Source organism: Rhipicephalus microplus, chromosome 2 (genome assembly GCF_043290135.1).
Source record: "Rhipicephalus microplus isolate Deutch F79 chromosome 2, USDA_Rmic, whole genome shotgun sequence".
Classification (NCBI taxonomy): Eukaryota; Metazoa; Arthropoda; class Arachnida; order Ixodida; family Ixodidae; genus Rhipicephalus; species Rhipicephalus microplus.
The window spans coordinates 157,162,599-157,177,994 of record NC_134701.1 but is presented as its reverse complement, the minus strand read 5'-3'; the positions used below and the strand labels follow the sequence as shown (position 1 = coordinate 157,177,994).

General features: G+C 44.2%; 1 protein-coding gene across 1 annotated transcript in view; it reads left to right on the top strand.

Moving 5' to 3' along the window:
- Positions 1 to 15,396, top strand: part of LOC119170656 (DNA damage-regulated autophagy modulator protein 1) — a 35,569-nt gene that overhangs the window by 1,728 nt on the left and 18,445 nt on the right. The window contains exon 2 of the mRNA XM_037421880.2: positions 14,662 to 14,729. Within this exon, the coding sequence (XP_037277777.2) occupies positions 14,662 to 14,729 (68 nt within the window). The remainder of the gene's footprint in view (positions 1 to 14,661; positions 14,730 to 15,396) is intronic.

The following is a 15,396-nucleotide window of genomic DNA, read 5'->3' as shown; positions in this document are numbered from 1 at the left end:
TTACTATTAACCCAACTGTCCCTGCTAGATCGCGTGACAGGTAGTCACGTGAAATATGTAGAACAAGGCGTCAGATAACGTATTCATTTCATATATATCCGATGGTCGCGAGATTGAATAATGCCCGTGGGGCTGCATTTTCGATTGAGGAGAAGACGTTTGAGAATCATGCGCTTATACAGATTTGGGTGCACTTAAAAAAACCCCAGGGGGTCAGGAGTCCGGGAACCCTTCATTACAACGTCCTTCATAATCATATCGTTTGTGAACGTTAAACAACAACTTTGATAATAATGCTATTTTTCTTCTTCTTATTGACATTATAGTTATTCCTTTCAAAGAACACCTTTCCCATATAGCCCAGATATGAGGTAGAGCTCGTGGTGAACATCCTATTTGTGTTGATTACAAATGAGACGTTTCAATCACTGCTTGTTATATATGAAGTCGATTTCCACGTTGCTGTTTCTGTAAATAATAAATGCAGAACGTTCGAGCTAAGTGGCTTTGCGCGATGGTCGAACCGAACCGGCACATGCTTGGGCTACGATAACTTCCGTCGTTTACTAGTGTGAACATGATCGATTTCATCCAACCAGCGCAGATGCGGCATAACGAAAGATTGAGAACAAGATGCGGCGCATCAAATCACATAATGTCCGAGCGGCTTGTCTGTCCCAACGGACGGCGACGATCCTTTGCTTCCGTCACTCTTTCTCATAAGGCCTTGCGATAAATGAGTAAAACCACGTTGCGGGCGAGTTTTCGTATGTGTTGAGCACCCCAGAGCAGTTATTAAAGATCTCGACAAGTTTAAGCCGCCGCACATATATATACGAGGAACGTTGCTGTTTTCTAATGGAAACGGAAACGCGAACAACGCTGTACCACACGTGCAATGACGTAAATAACAAAGGTGGCCGTCCGCTTACTTTTCCGAGGCTGATGAGCAAGTTCGCTAACTAAGGCGCTTCCGTCGGCGCGCAGGTCGCGAGGTATGCATATAGGCACGAGTAAAGTGGGACTGGTTAATGGGTCGTCGAAGCCGTCGCATTCCTTACTAAAGATACATTTTTTCAAGCTCTCCAGTGTGGCTTTGGCTGTTTTCCTCGGTGTATGCATTGTCCTTGGCAGAATGTAGAGAGCATGTAGTGGTAGGCTTGTCAGTCATTTGGGTGTATTCTTTCCTGTATGGGCAGTGGTTTTGCTGGCGCCTCAGACCTATGTGTGAGTGGTGCTTGTGTTGTCGTGTTGATTCATGGTCCGGACGCTGAATTTCTCGGCGAGCGTTGCCGCGCTTTCGGAATGAAGGTTCTTTGATAGCTATTCTCGGTTAGTTTCTTAAATATCGGTTGCTTTTCATTTGTTTAAATGCGCACGCCATTATTGGTACTTGTGCCTCTATACTATGGCGTAATTGACCGACTGGACGAACTTCGGGGGGGGGGGGGGGGGGGCTTTCCTTTGCCCACGTGTCTGGCTTGCAGGTTCCCTTTTGGCCCCTGGCCCAAGATTTTAGCTATTGAGGGAGGACGCTTGTGTTTGGAAAAAGTGGGTCATGATTTAGAGTATTATGGTCTGTTTCACCACTTTGGTTCAGCACTAGCAGAGCTACGGGGAGCAGGAAAGCCACATCCTTGCGCAGCGAAAGGTAGTCTTACATACACGTGCCTTACAATTGACAGGGTTGGCCAGAATTGGCGTTTCTTGCGTGTTTTACGCCCCGTCCATACATGAGTTACTTCTTCTTCGCATTTATTTCTTACGAATTTAGTTATTTGTGTTGGTTACGCCGATAACGGTGTTTAGAAATCAACATGGCAGCACCCATGCACAAATGACTGCCCGCCTCGATTCGGACTTGGTCTTGCTACACGCCCACTGCGCGGGCTGCAGTAAACAAATGGTGGAATCAGCCATCGATTTCTTTCATCTTACTCTGGGACTAAAGCATCAGGCACGTTTTGTCGATATTAGCGAGATATGCTGCTTGCTCAGCCGCACCTGCTAAGACTAATATGCCGAGGTGGTGTTCGGACCACGACCTATACTCTACTCCTGACCTGCCCAGAGAGCCCCTCTCCAGCACCAACGTCCTAGTTCATATATTCTGCCGCAAGGGCCGTAACCTACGAGCGGCGTGGCACTACTCAGCATCTGTTCGCTGACGTCACCTTCACTGTTTGTGGTCAAATTTTGACCAACAAAGCACTCACAGTGCGTATTTATTATGGAGAATTTATAAATATCCAGAAATAAATATACCAAATGTCATTCAGACTTTTTGCCCTGCCGTGGTGGTATAGTGGCTATGGTATACTCGGCTGCTGACCCACAGGTCGCGGGATCGAATCCCGGCTGCGGCGGCTTCATTTCCGATGGAGGCGGAAATGTTGTAGGCCCGTGTGCTCAGATTTGTGTGCACGTTAAAGAACCCCAGGTGGTCGAAATTTCCAGAGCCTTCCACTAGGGCGTCTCTCATAATCATATGGTGGTTTTGGGACGTTAAACCCCACATATTACATCAAGATTGCAAGCGTTGTGCCCCAAAAAAACTTCCGGTGATTTCATTTACCAGCTCGTAACATCAAAACTCAAAGGACGTTTTAACGTTTTTTCAAGGGTAAGGAGTCTCTTACTAGTTTTAGATGCGGAAGCATCTTATACTCGCGCCTTGTAGTGCGCCGTCCGCACCGCTTCTCGAACATTCGACAGCTGACGCGCGCGCATGCGCCGTCGCGCCGTCGCCCACTGTTCCACCATCTGTGCATCCCTTCCTCCTCTACACACTGCGCGCGTTTCACTCCTCCACCATCTGTGCACCCTTCCTCCTCTACACACCGCGTTCGACATCTAGAATTCTCCTGATTCTCCAGTGGACGCGCATGTGGCGTCGCGCTTCGAGAACATTCAACAGCTGACAGTGCAGGCGCCGTCGCGCTGTATATATACTCAAGGTCGGCGCTCGCTCGCTCAGTTGCCGCTCGTCGGTTGGTTTGTACGGCGCGTCGACGTCCAAGGTCGCGGTGAAATGAATTCCAACGAATCCACAAACACAATGATCGACGTCCCTTCGACCAGCGCCGCCCTTTCGCATACGTGTGTACGTGTTCACTCATTTAACACCCCCTCCTACAACCACGTTAACCAATTTAGCCATCGACCCAAGTAAGTCGCAATTTAACACCCCATTTCACAACCACGTTAACCAATTTAGCCATCGACCCAAGTAAGTCGCACTTTAACACCCCGTTAACCAATTATATGCTCCGCATCCTCCTCAGTGTTCCCCCGAAGGAAGCTGCGGGCAATTTTTTTTCAGATAAAAAGAACGTGCGTATTATGCGTCCCAAAACCACCATATATGGTGGTTTTGGGAAGTTAAACCCCACAAATCAATCAATCATTCAGAGTGTTTTTTTTGTAATCAAATGGATGCGACAACACATAGGCTGTCCTACACCATGTAAATCTACGGGTTCCCACTTTTGCCAGCCAGTGTGCAATGCACTGAACAGCTTACATGACCAGCAATCTAAGTGAAGAAATAGTCACATATATGCCGGCAATTTACCACAGAATACGGGCATTCTTATTCCAGCGTCATAAAATCAACCTTAAAGTAACAGACGAACAGGTTATAGGTAGCGCCTCCAGTGGTGAGTAGTTGAACGAGAGCGGGGACACGCGCTACCATAGGAACCCTTCTATCTGAGCAGGTCAGGAGTACAGCAGGTCGTGGTTCGGACTGCGTCGTCAGACCAAGAACGCTGAATCTCCAAATATCGCGCATGCAACCTCACACAGGATTGCATGCGTGTTGGATCATATTTCGGTGGAAACAAAAAAAAAAAAGAGAAACGGCGCGTTGCAGTGGTATAGACGCGAAGGAACGCGTCGACGGAGAAACAGGCATACGAAAGCCACGGACAGCGTCGGAGAGAAACCGCCAAAAAGTGAATTTATCCGCCGGCATGAGAATCTACCGATCTTCAGCAGAGCAACAAATTCACGCTTATTCAAGTTTCCTGTGTATATAGTTGCTTGTTGAATAGCTTTACTGCATTTTTAAGTTAATAACCTAGTCATAATAACTACAATTCTTTGAGCATACACAGTGAATACGGTGAGCAGACGACACGGCACGAATCAATACATGTGCAGGGTCTAAGCACCGCTCCTATTGGCTGAGGGGCCTGTATAAACTCCACGGTGCTGAAGAGACTTGACGCAGATATGAAATAAATCCCTAGGGTGGGCATCACAGCGTGCTATGCATTATTGCAAGTATTGCAAGTGACAATCAACAATGTTGTGCTTAGAAAAAGTGCCTAACGATTCAGTGTATTTGGTGCTGTACTATGGGAAAGCATTAAGCCGTCCCTGGTGACGGACAGCGTGCATCTACATCAACAGTCCAGCGTTTGTAGAGTCTTCCTCGAGGTCCAGCACAACTTTCATAATGTCGAAGACTGTGCTCAACGTTTTCAGCTTCTCCACATGAGCAGGCATGACTGTTAGGTTTTCTTAATCTACACAGGAACACCTTCTTTTGCTCTCGCCAAGTCAAAGCCTATGGATGGCTGTTTGTACAGATCAGCAAACCTTTAATAGAATACGATTCCATGTCGGAATCAATGCTACCTAACTCGGAGTTTTGCGCACCACTTTCGAACCAAGATTCCTTGCACAATTGACAGCTCAGCTTATTTATTAGACATTGCGCATCGCTCGTCGGTAGAGGTAGCAGTGATAACTATTGTTTTCCTGATGTTCTTCAAAGATTTCAATGTTCTCGCTAGTGGCAGCGTAAGTTCCAGAATAACCTCTATTGTTCATGCTGAGCACATAATCCGATTGGAAGGTTCTAACATTAGATAGTTCCCAGTCATTCGGGCATGCTTTGGGTAAAGCAGCGCTTACATTGCAATGAGTCAGTAACATAAAAAATAAATATAGGAGTGGGTGTGGCAATTATATATGAAATGGCTTGTGTCTCATTCAGATTTCCAAATTAATCATGTATGCTGGTGACATCCATAATTTTTTGTTGGCTCCTCAGTCTCGGAACATGAACTTCGTGCAAACATATATCTAAATAAGTTGTCTTGCTAGCCTAAAATAAGCAAATTGCGGCTGAATTCGAGTAAAACAAAATATGCGTATGTTGTTTGCACCTCTCATTCAGTCATGAAACGTGAGTCAAACTGTATTCTTTGAGGGTCACACTTTAGAATAAATCAAGCTGCAGAATTGTTGGGTGTGTTGTTCCAGGAAGACCTTAATGAACATATGAATATATTTGCTACAGAGATAAGTAGAAGCGTATGATGTATCTGATAATTGTGTCAATTATTACTACCTTGGCTCTAGAAAGCGGTATCCTGTATACTGTTCTACCCAGTCTCCTGAACAAGCTGTACAACGTTGTACAGCTGAAAAATTTGTAAAATGTCAAAAATAAGATTTAAAAAACTATTTTTTTATAATTGCTTAATGCAGGTGTTGTTGTTGCTGTTGTTGTTGTTGTTGTTCTCCTATTGTTAGTGGCGTATACCCACTGTGGGGGATTGGCCAAGAATCGAGTGGCCCTAAAATTTACTGTTCAGATTTAGAATGATGGAGGTATAACAGAAAGATTACCGATAGCCTATAGGCAAGTGTGGTGCTTCATGTAATGCATAGAAATATTTACATAAACAAATTTATTCTTAGAATAGAGCAATATTCTGATTTTATACGTATATAATTATGTGGACATGTTAAGATAATGAAACTGGTTAATTAGTCAACCTATTAGTTTCATCAATATAGTCCCGGACGGCCGCGCATACTGTGCCATTACAGAAACCAGAAATGGAAGCTCCAAAAGACAAAATGACAGGCAGAGATAAGTCCATACCAATGCCACGCAAAGGTATTTCTAATAGGGTTTTTCGTAATGTGTTAACCGCCTGCAGGTCAAAAAGAAATGGTCTATTGTTTCCATTTCATCACAGAATGCGCACAGTGGCGAAGGTGCCTGAGCAGACCTGTGTTTATAGAAATTTAGATTTGGTACCCGGCAACGCAGCCTTGTGATAGCTACTTCTTGTTTTCGAGTGTGGCAAAAGTCTCTTCGCCAGGGATATAATAAATGGCGATATTCTGTAGAGTTTGTTAGTGCTGAACCTTTAAAGACTTGCATAAGCGTACGTCTGCGGAATCGAGCAGCAGTCACATAAGCGGATGATGGACAGAGCGGTAGAATTGGTTCGCTGATTGACGACTTAGCTAAGGAATTGGCTATTTCATTCAGAAACAAACCTTTATGTCCAGGCACCCAAAAACTAATCGCACTTTTCTCAAATGCACAGGTACTAGTGCACGGAACGCCCTTGTTACGTGATTATCAGCACCAACATAAAGTGCTGCACAGAGAGATAGGGTATCTGTTATTATGACAGCTGATGTAATTGCTGTATCTAACTTGCGTAAGGCGAGCGCTACTGCCAGAAACTCAGCCACAAAAACAGGTATGAAATCGAGTAGTCGAAGGGAATAAATCCAATTTAAAATCGGGCTGAAAATACCAACCCCTGACTTTTCGTCGTATTGCGATGCGTCTGTAGCAATAATAACGTTCGTTGTAATACGGCGCAGGTGATCTTGTAGTAAACCATCCAAAATATTATGGGGAAGTAATTTGGCATTATTAGGAAAAATGTCGTCGAATTGAATTTCCACTGGGGCTGAATTATAACGACTCGGCATGATGTCGCATATACGTACGTTTAGAGGCTCCAGTAAATTTTGCACAAATATAATTTGTGGCGTGTGAAATCGCGGCCATCTAGCAGCAAAAAATGATTCCGGGGTGGAAATAAAGGCTGTTTCTGAATGTCGTAATGGTGATTCATAAATTCTTAAGAATGTCTGAACAGTCAGAAGGCGAATTCTACAAGAAAGCGGAGGGACCCTCGATTCGAGATATAACACATTGTTGGCGACTGTTTTGGGAAGGCCAAGGCATAAGCGCAAAGCTTCTCTTTCCAGAAGAATTAGAGGCCGCAACTTGTAAGCTGGAACTCCAGAGAAAAGCACACAACCAAATTCCAAAATGGGACGAACATACATGCGATATATCATTAATAATGTGTCTCTTCTCATACCTATGCGGTAGTTACTTAGCCTACGTAATATGCCAATGGCCCGCACACCTTTTCCGGCGATATATTCGATATGAGATCGCCAGTTAAGCGATGTGTGATAAATTACTCCAAGGTATTTAAAAGATTCCACCTGTGGTATATCCTCATGATGGTAAGACAGAGAGATGTTCACAGGGTATTGCAGCGGGAAAACAAGGAGGGCACATTTACTCAAATTAAGTAAAAAGCTGTTGCCATGGATCGAGCCAGCTCTCCAATATATTAAGGTAAGTCTGCAGCCGTTCATATAAGGTCTGAATGTTATCTGCCATTGCAAAAAATGCGATATCGTCTGCATAAACATAAGTTGTTATATCCTGTTTACGTGGGATGGTGCTCATTAGTAAATTAAATAGCACCGGGGAAAGCACTGAGCCTTGTGGTACTCCCCTCGTTTGGGTATGAGTAGATGATGAAAACCCATCTTTAAAACAATAAAAGTTCCTGTCTGCGAGAAAATTGTGAACCCACGCTACTATGTATAATGGAAAATCAAGGTATTCTAATCGATCTATCAAAATACAGTGCTCCACGGTATCATATGCTTTAGCGATGTCTAAGGTAACTAAAGCAGCATATTATTTATGTAGCCGAGCTAATTGAAGCCTACTTCTTAAGTCAACGTGGGCATCCCTAATTGAACAACCAGCCCTGAACCCAATTTGACAGGGACTTAGAATAGACCTCATGGTAATAAGTTCATTAATTCGTATATTGATGATTCTCTCAACCAATTTCACTAAGTTTGATGTAAGTGCGATCGGCCTTATGTTATCCAACGTGTATGCATCATTTTCATTTTTTAGCAACAATAAAATTTTGGCAAGTTTCCATTCTGGAGGTATCCATGCATTCCCTAAAGAGTAATTCACTAGTTCTAGCAAAAGATTAGGCGATTCCTGGAGTAAACATTTCAACATAGAGTTCGTAATCCCATCTGGTCCGGGAGCCGTCCTCGGTAAGCATAATACTGCCTGATTCAATTCAGCTAAAGAAACCTCTGGAAATTCATGCAAGTTTACCAGAACGGACTGAATAGCCGAAAAATTCGCAGTGAAGCGGTGTTCGAAACCTTGCGCTATGTCTTCTAGAGAGGCGTTCATTTCTACCAGCGTCAAGACACATGACTGCAACGTTAAAGGTGCTGGTAGTACTTTTCTTGTCCGAAGATAAGCGAACAAAGCCCGCTTATTTTTTTATTTAGAAAGATAATCAAAATGTCTACTCTCGTATTCTTCTTTCGCGCGGTTCACTGTACGCTTAAATACGCCAGCAAGGAATTGATAGTCTTTCCGGTTTGTTGGGCTCTGATTAAGAAGAAGTTTCTTCCAAGCGGCTTTTCGTCTTCTATAATCGCGCGTACACTCATCGTTCCACCAATGAGAGGAGGATCGTTTATTGTATGGAATAGAAAATTCAGAATTTTTTCTAGATCCCTCCAGCATTGAACCAATCGTAGATGCAATCTCCTTAGTACTGGCATTTCCAAGCTTGGAAATGGCAGAACGGAGGCAGGCTTGAAATTTGCTATGGTTGATGTATGTGCGTTTTGGCTGATCTAAAGTTATTGTTGGACAAGTAATGTCAAAAATTACAGGAAGATGGTCACTGTTAGTTGCCGAATCCAGAACAGCCCATGACAAAATCTTGATTGCATTGGAGCAAAACGTTAAATCCAATACTGAGCTAGTTTGACCTCGGACAAATGTTACATGACCTTTATTCAGACAGGAGAGGTTGTGATCAATAGTCCATTCCCACAGTCGCCTACCACAAGAATCTGTCTTTATACCCCAAGACAAATGGTGTGAATTAAAGTCTCCTGTGAGTACAATTTCCTTTCTACATGCTACCAAAACGCTGTCAAGATAACGCGTGCTTTGCACACTGGAGGGGAAGTAACAATTTACGATTGAAAAAGGGTGGTATCCGGGGAGACACAAGTCTAATGCTAATAATTCACAATCCAAGTCTAACATTCTGAAAGAAATTTTCGCCCTATGGCATAATTTACTTGATACAAGGATCATTAAACCACCACCACATGATGGGCGATCTAATCGAAAAGAACGAAAACCTGCAAGATGGAAATTTTTATCTGGTGTAAGCCAAGTTTCTTGGAGAATTATAATATCAAGATTAATATTATTGCAAAAGTAATGTAAGTCGGTTGAGGCTGAGAATATAGAACGGCAGTTCCACTGTAGTACCCTCAACTGACCTATGGTGTTGAGCGCACCGCAGAGGCGCATGTCGCGCTCTTGTTAGCATCTTCACGCGAAATAGCTGATTCATTCCGTTTAGATTTGGACTTGAGATCGGTGAAGATAGGGGATCTGGTATGTTTATTAGTTCGTATATCGAGTTCCATATCTGTATCAGTACTTGTACTCGGCCGAGGCGAATGTCGGTTCAAGTGCACCTGTGTTCCTGGCTGCTTAGCCTTGCCTACAGATACAGAAAGTTCGTCCATCACTACATTGCGTAGCTGTGTGGCATCACTGGTAATGTGTAATACTGCAGGTTCTGTACTAGTCTGTACTGTTTGTCCAATCTGGCTTGAAAGAATTTGCACTAAACAGTCGGAAAGGTTAGATATTAGTTTATCCATTGCCTTACTTGCTGCCTTTTCCACAGCAGTTTCAATAGCCTGCGATCGGGTTGAGTCCATACTGGAAGTGCAGCGTGCTGTAATACCAGAGTATCCAAAAGGCCTGTCTCTAACTATGTCAATGGCTTCTCTTCGAGAACAGCGGCAGCGGTCAATAACTTCTAGGATTTGAACCTCCCGGGAACGAGCGGAACAGTCAGAGTTGTCGGCGCAGTGACTGCCCCCACAGAGACAACGCTTTTCCACTGTTGCAGTACAATTGCTTGAAGGATGACTCTCTCCACAGGTGCTACAACGAACGTTAGATTTACATCCTCCCGCACTGTGGCCGAATCTCCAGCAGTTCTTGCACTGAATCGGACGAGAAGCGAGGGGTTCTACTCGGAAGATCAGTGGCCATAATTTTATTTCTGACGGGCATTTTGTGCCCACAAATGTCGCGATAACCGATTCGGTTGGTACCCTCTGGTTGTCCACTAGGCTATTACACCGGTAAATTGAAATTACGCCTGCTCCAGAGAGCCTGTCTAGGGTCTCAGCTGGACTCAGCTTGGAGTCGACTCCCCGTACAAGGCCTTTGGTACATGCAAGGTGAGGCGGAATAAAAGCACTCACCGGGGTAGCAGCAAAGGAAGTGCATTTGAGAAGATCCTGCACGCAGGTCTGATCCGGCGACCTACACACGGTACCTCCTCGCCCAAATGGGCGCACATCTGTGATGGTCTGGAAATGATTTGAAGTTGTCTTAAGTTCCTTTTGAACCACCTGAGGGTTTGAAAGTCTGATGAAGCCTCCATTTGTAGGTACCAGTGCTACGGGAATGCTGTCGATACCACTGCGGAAAAAGGAGTCTAGCGGTAATTCATTAGACGGCAGGGACGCTGACCAGGCGGATCGCGCCTGGCCAGGAGAAGTAGTCGACATGAGCACTAGAGATATGGTTAGACTCAGAAACAGATAAACTATAGAATCGGACTCTAAGACAGAAAGTTAAAACCACTCAATCCTCAGCCAAGAACACCCCAGTAGGTTGAGCGCGGCACTTCACTGACAGCCGGTAGACGTTCCAGAAGCAGATATATCAGCGACTGCAAGACGTTCTCAGCTCGCAACACCTTCTTCTTCACAGGCAGCTCTTCTTCTTCTCAGGTGTTCCGATAACTTATTACTTTGTGTTTAAGTAAAATACCCACTACGTGTCTCAATTACAATCCAACTTTCTGTCTCTAATTGTTTTACAGCGAAAGCTGTTATTAGACCAGAACTCAGGTCACGTGCGGCATTGTAGTTGTTCGCCGCTGGTGCCCGTCACTGCTATCACGAAATACGAAAAAGAAATTTAGTACCAAAGCATCAGCGAGGCTCAAGCCTGGGTCCGCTGCGAGCCAGCCCAGTATTCTCCCACTGAGTCATGCCGGTGCCCAGGACTTGATGGCAAACTTGCCGTAGGCAGGCTTGATGTCGGGAAAGGAATTGCGGTAATATGAGTGATAAAACATTTTAGAACAGCTAAATAATGAGGCGTCACGCAATGCGAATAGCTAATGAGTGGGTTGTTCGATGCTCCAACTCATTACAAAAGCTTGTTTTTGATCACCTTCTAAATTTCCGCATACCCACTTCAGGCATAATTCCTCATCGTTGCACTTGCAATGATGAGGAACACACAACAATGAGGAACGCTTGCAATGAAACTCGTTGCAAGTGCTTAGCGGATACAACGCTTTCAGAGGAATGACAGGAAATAGCATAACGAATGCTAGTCTACTACCTAGAAATTATTATTAATAACGCCGTAGTTGGTATGCAGCAACGTTTTTAGATACTATATCTAAAAACATTGGTACCTAGCGAGTGTGCTCATTAGCTTATTAAAATAAGCTTATTGGGAGTCCTCGTATAAAATGCTGTTTCCTTTTGGGAATAGGTTGCACATTATATTTTTGTGCCAGACTACTTCAGAGCAAAAGCTTCAGTCAGGTCCTGTAGCCGTTTTATTTTGCTTCGTTTTTCTGTTACGTGAACATCATAAAGCCTCTCTTAGATCTATCAAATATCAATTGACTATTATCAATTCGTGTGGAAAGTTTGGTCAGGGTGGATGATAAACTTGGCATTTTATCATGTGTGAATGTAGTACACGTCCCTGATGAGGTCATTTTAGAATTACCACTTGCGGCACTGTGCATGGAGATGTAATTTGCATTCCGTAGTTCAATATTACAACCACAACGCAAAAAAAAACAAAAAAAAACGTCGCCAGCTTCGGATGCAGTTCGTTAACTTAGAAAGCATCTTTAAGGAGGATGCGTCATTTCGTGGTGTTTGTATTGATGCTGCCGGCAAGCGTCTGTTTTGCCTAAACACGCACCTTATAAGTGACATGACTGCTTATATGGATAGCAAATGTTTCGGTATTTTATTTTCACGAGAACGCGAATGATTTGGAGCAAGAGTATTTCCAGTATTACTTACTATTTGTAATTATGGCAAGAAATCAAGAGCGGCTGAAATATTGGCGCCCGTGACGTTCTTAAATAGCTGTATGTATACCATTGGAAGGACGAATTTACAATTATGTACACAACACTGACCGAAAAAAAAAGAGAGAGAAAGGAGGCTTCTTTTTGGCTATGCTGTATGTGGCTTTGTTTGCGTTAATGTCATCATCAAACTACATCATCTTAGAGAGAGAGAGAGAGAGAGAGAAAGAAATGGAAAACAATGACAGGAAGGCTAACCAAGCTTTGGCTCGGATGGCTACCCCACACATGGAGTGGGGTAATAGTGGCTAGGATAGAGAATGGAGTAATTAAAAGGAGGAATTACCACATTTAGTTTGAACGCAGCAGGTGCGGTCTGTGGGTACTCTGTGTTGCTTGAACTGCGCAGCTTTAAACGATAAACCACGGAGAGAGTATACCGCTTGACGATCTCAACGCTAACGATTGTGGCTCGTTGCTTTTGTCAGGTCACAGGGTGAAAAGATTGTTCACAACTGATTAAAGAATATCGTTCACGAGACTGGCGTCACCGCTGCTCGTGATACACACAATGGGGTTGCTCGTTCAAATGTATGTTGGCATCTATTGTTTTCAGTGATATGGCGCACAACCTGGGGTTGATGAAAGTCAAGTACGTTTATCGCGGCCATGTGTTTAAGACTAAACAACAAATGTCGTCACTAAGGCTTATCCCTTGCAGGACCTACAAGCAAACATACTTTCCCAATATTTAATAATCATGCTAGCGGATAATAATGGCAATATTTCTTGAGGTTCAACGTCCCATTAACATGACGACATCCTTGAGGTATGCCGTAATAGAGGGCTCCGGAAATTTCGACCACCTGGGGTTCTTAATGGACACCTAAATAGATAGGCCAACCATGGTGTTCTACTGGCTATAGTGCTCGACTGCAGACCCGAAGGTTGCGGGTTCGAATCCCGACTGCAGCGGCTGCATTTTTCATGGAGGCGGGTATGTTTGAGGCCCGTGTACTTAAATTTAGGTGCACATTAAAGAACCCCAGGTGGTTGAAATTTCCGGAGCCCTCCTCTACGGCGTCTCTTATAATCATATGGTGGTTTTGGGACGTTAAACCCCACATCAATCAATCAAATAAACCTCCACTATGGCATCCCTCATATTCATATCGTAGCTTTAGGACGTTAATCCCCAGATGTTATTATATCACTTAAATCTATAGGTACACGGGCCTCAACGTGCGATTGAATCCCGGCTGCGGTTGCCCCGCCGCGGTGGTCTAGTGGCTAAGGTACTCGGCTTCTGACCCGCAGGTCGCGGGATCAAATCCCGGCTGCGGCGGCTGCATTTCCGATGGAGGCGGAAATGTCCTATGCCCGTGTGCTCAGATTTGGGTGCACGTTAAAGAACCCCAGGTGGTCGAAATTTCCGGAGCCCTCCACTACGGCGTCTCTCATAATCATATGGTGGTTTTGGGACGTTAAACCCCACAAATCAATCCCGGCTGCGGTTGTCGCTGTCGGAATTCGGTCGAATTGGGTAGAAGCCAGCCGTAAACACGAAATGTGCTGAATAGCATATCACCCTTTATTCTGACATTTCAACAGCTAGGGGACCCACCTTCATCCGAGCTGAAAAAGCTGAAATTCATTCATTGTGGTTCAGTTAATTGCACCATTTTCATGATAAATTTGTACACAGATACGTACACCCACCGTCCCTAATCGTTCGAACGTCACAATGGGCGGAGAAAAAAGAAAAAAAATAACGAAAGAGAGCGAAAGATCAGAGGGGGATTCAAAGACGCATAGGGCAGGAAAAACTAAGACTGCAAGATAGCAACGCGATTAGCATGCAAAGTGCTGAGCGGCATATTTTTTAGGATAAACATGAGATCATTTTCGAAGAAATTTCAGCAGTGTATTAATCTGTGTATACCCGCACTACAGGAATGTCCCCTTTAGCGCGAACGCAATGTACAAATATCATCTTTCGCAAAAACCAGTCTCTGATTAAAACGTCAGAACACATGTTATGATTTTCTCCCTGAATTATCTTTTTTTTCGCAAGAAGACTTGAAAAAGTGCTCCGACTCTCTCTCAATATACAGTACAGCAATTGTAAACGAACTAACCATCTTCCAAGCAGTTTTGGCTGCTAAATCACCCTCTTTCGGGTAATATGCATGCATATACACCATGAAAAATCCAGGGAGGGTGTTCTATGGTATCACATGTTCTGTTCTAAGGACCTAGAGTTCGAGCAGCGTTGCTAGCTTCATGTTATTGTACCTCAGACTCCACATTTACGTGAATCTGAGCAAACGTGAACGCCCGGAAGCACTTACTGAAATGAACGTGTTCTCCGTTGCAGCGAAACCGGTGCAGATCCGCCACAGAGTGGGTTCTTCTCGCTCTGCCTTTTCGTTGCAGCAACGTTTGGTGAGTCGATGCCATCTGTGCATGATGCCGTGCAGTCCTAGCACTTCGAAACGTTTAAAGGCGTTCAACATTGGGCCTCAAAGGGATACTCAAGCGAGACGATCACTTGGTTCACACTGATAAACTGTACTCTGAAAACTCTTATGACATAAGTTTCACTGTCATAATTTCATCTTTAGGGGAAAAAATGAAGGTTGAAGTGTCATCTTTAAATTTCGGGCCAATATCTCCGCGCATGACGTCCTTAATTGGAAATGTATTTTTCACAGTTTGGGGCATGGACTTGATGAAATTTTCAGAAACTTTATTTGTCAGGTCTATTGCACCCACAGATGACAATGTGCTTCATTTTTACCCATTAGAATCTACGCAGGACTGAGTAGGAACTCTCAAAATCTATGACATCATGGCGTTTGGTGCGGGAAACTCGATGTGGCGTCCTCGCTAGCGTTTTTTTTTCCCTCGTTTTCTCGCCTACCAAGCGTGGCCTCGGGCTAGTAGTGGAGTTTAAGAAAACGTGAAATTGTACTTCAGTAATACGCGAAAAATCGTTTTGCTACTTAGTGTCCCTTTGAATGACTAACACGAAACATCAAACAGGAAGTTTGGCCATCAGAGTCCTGAGCCGGTGGTGTCAACGCGAGGAGTGCGCAGAAATCGCCACTAC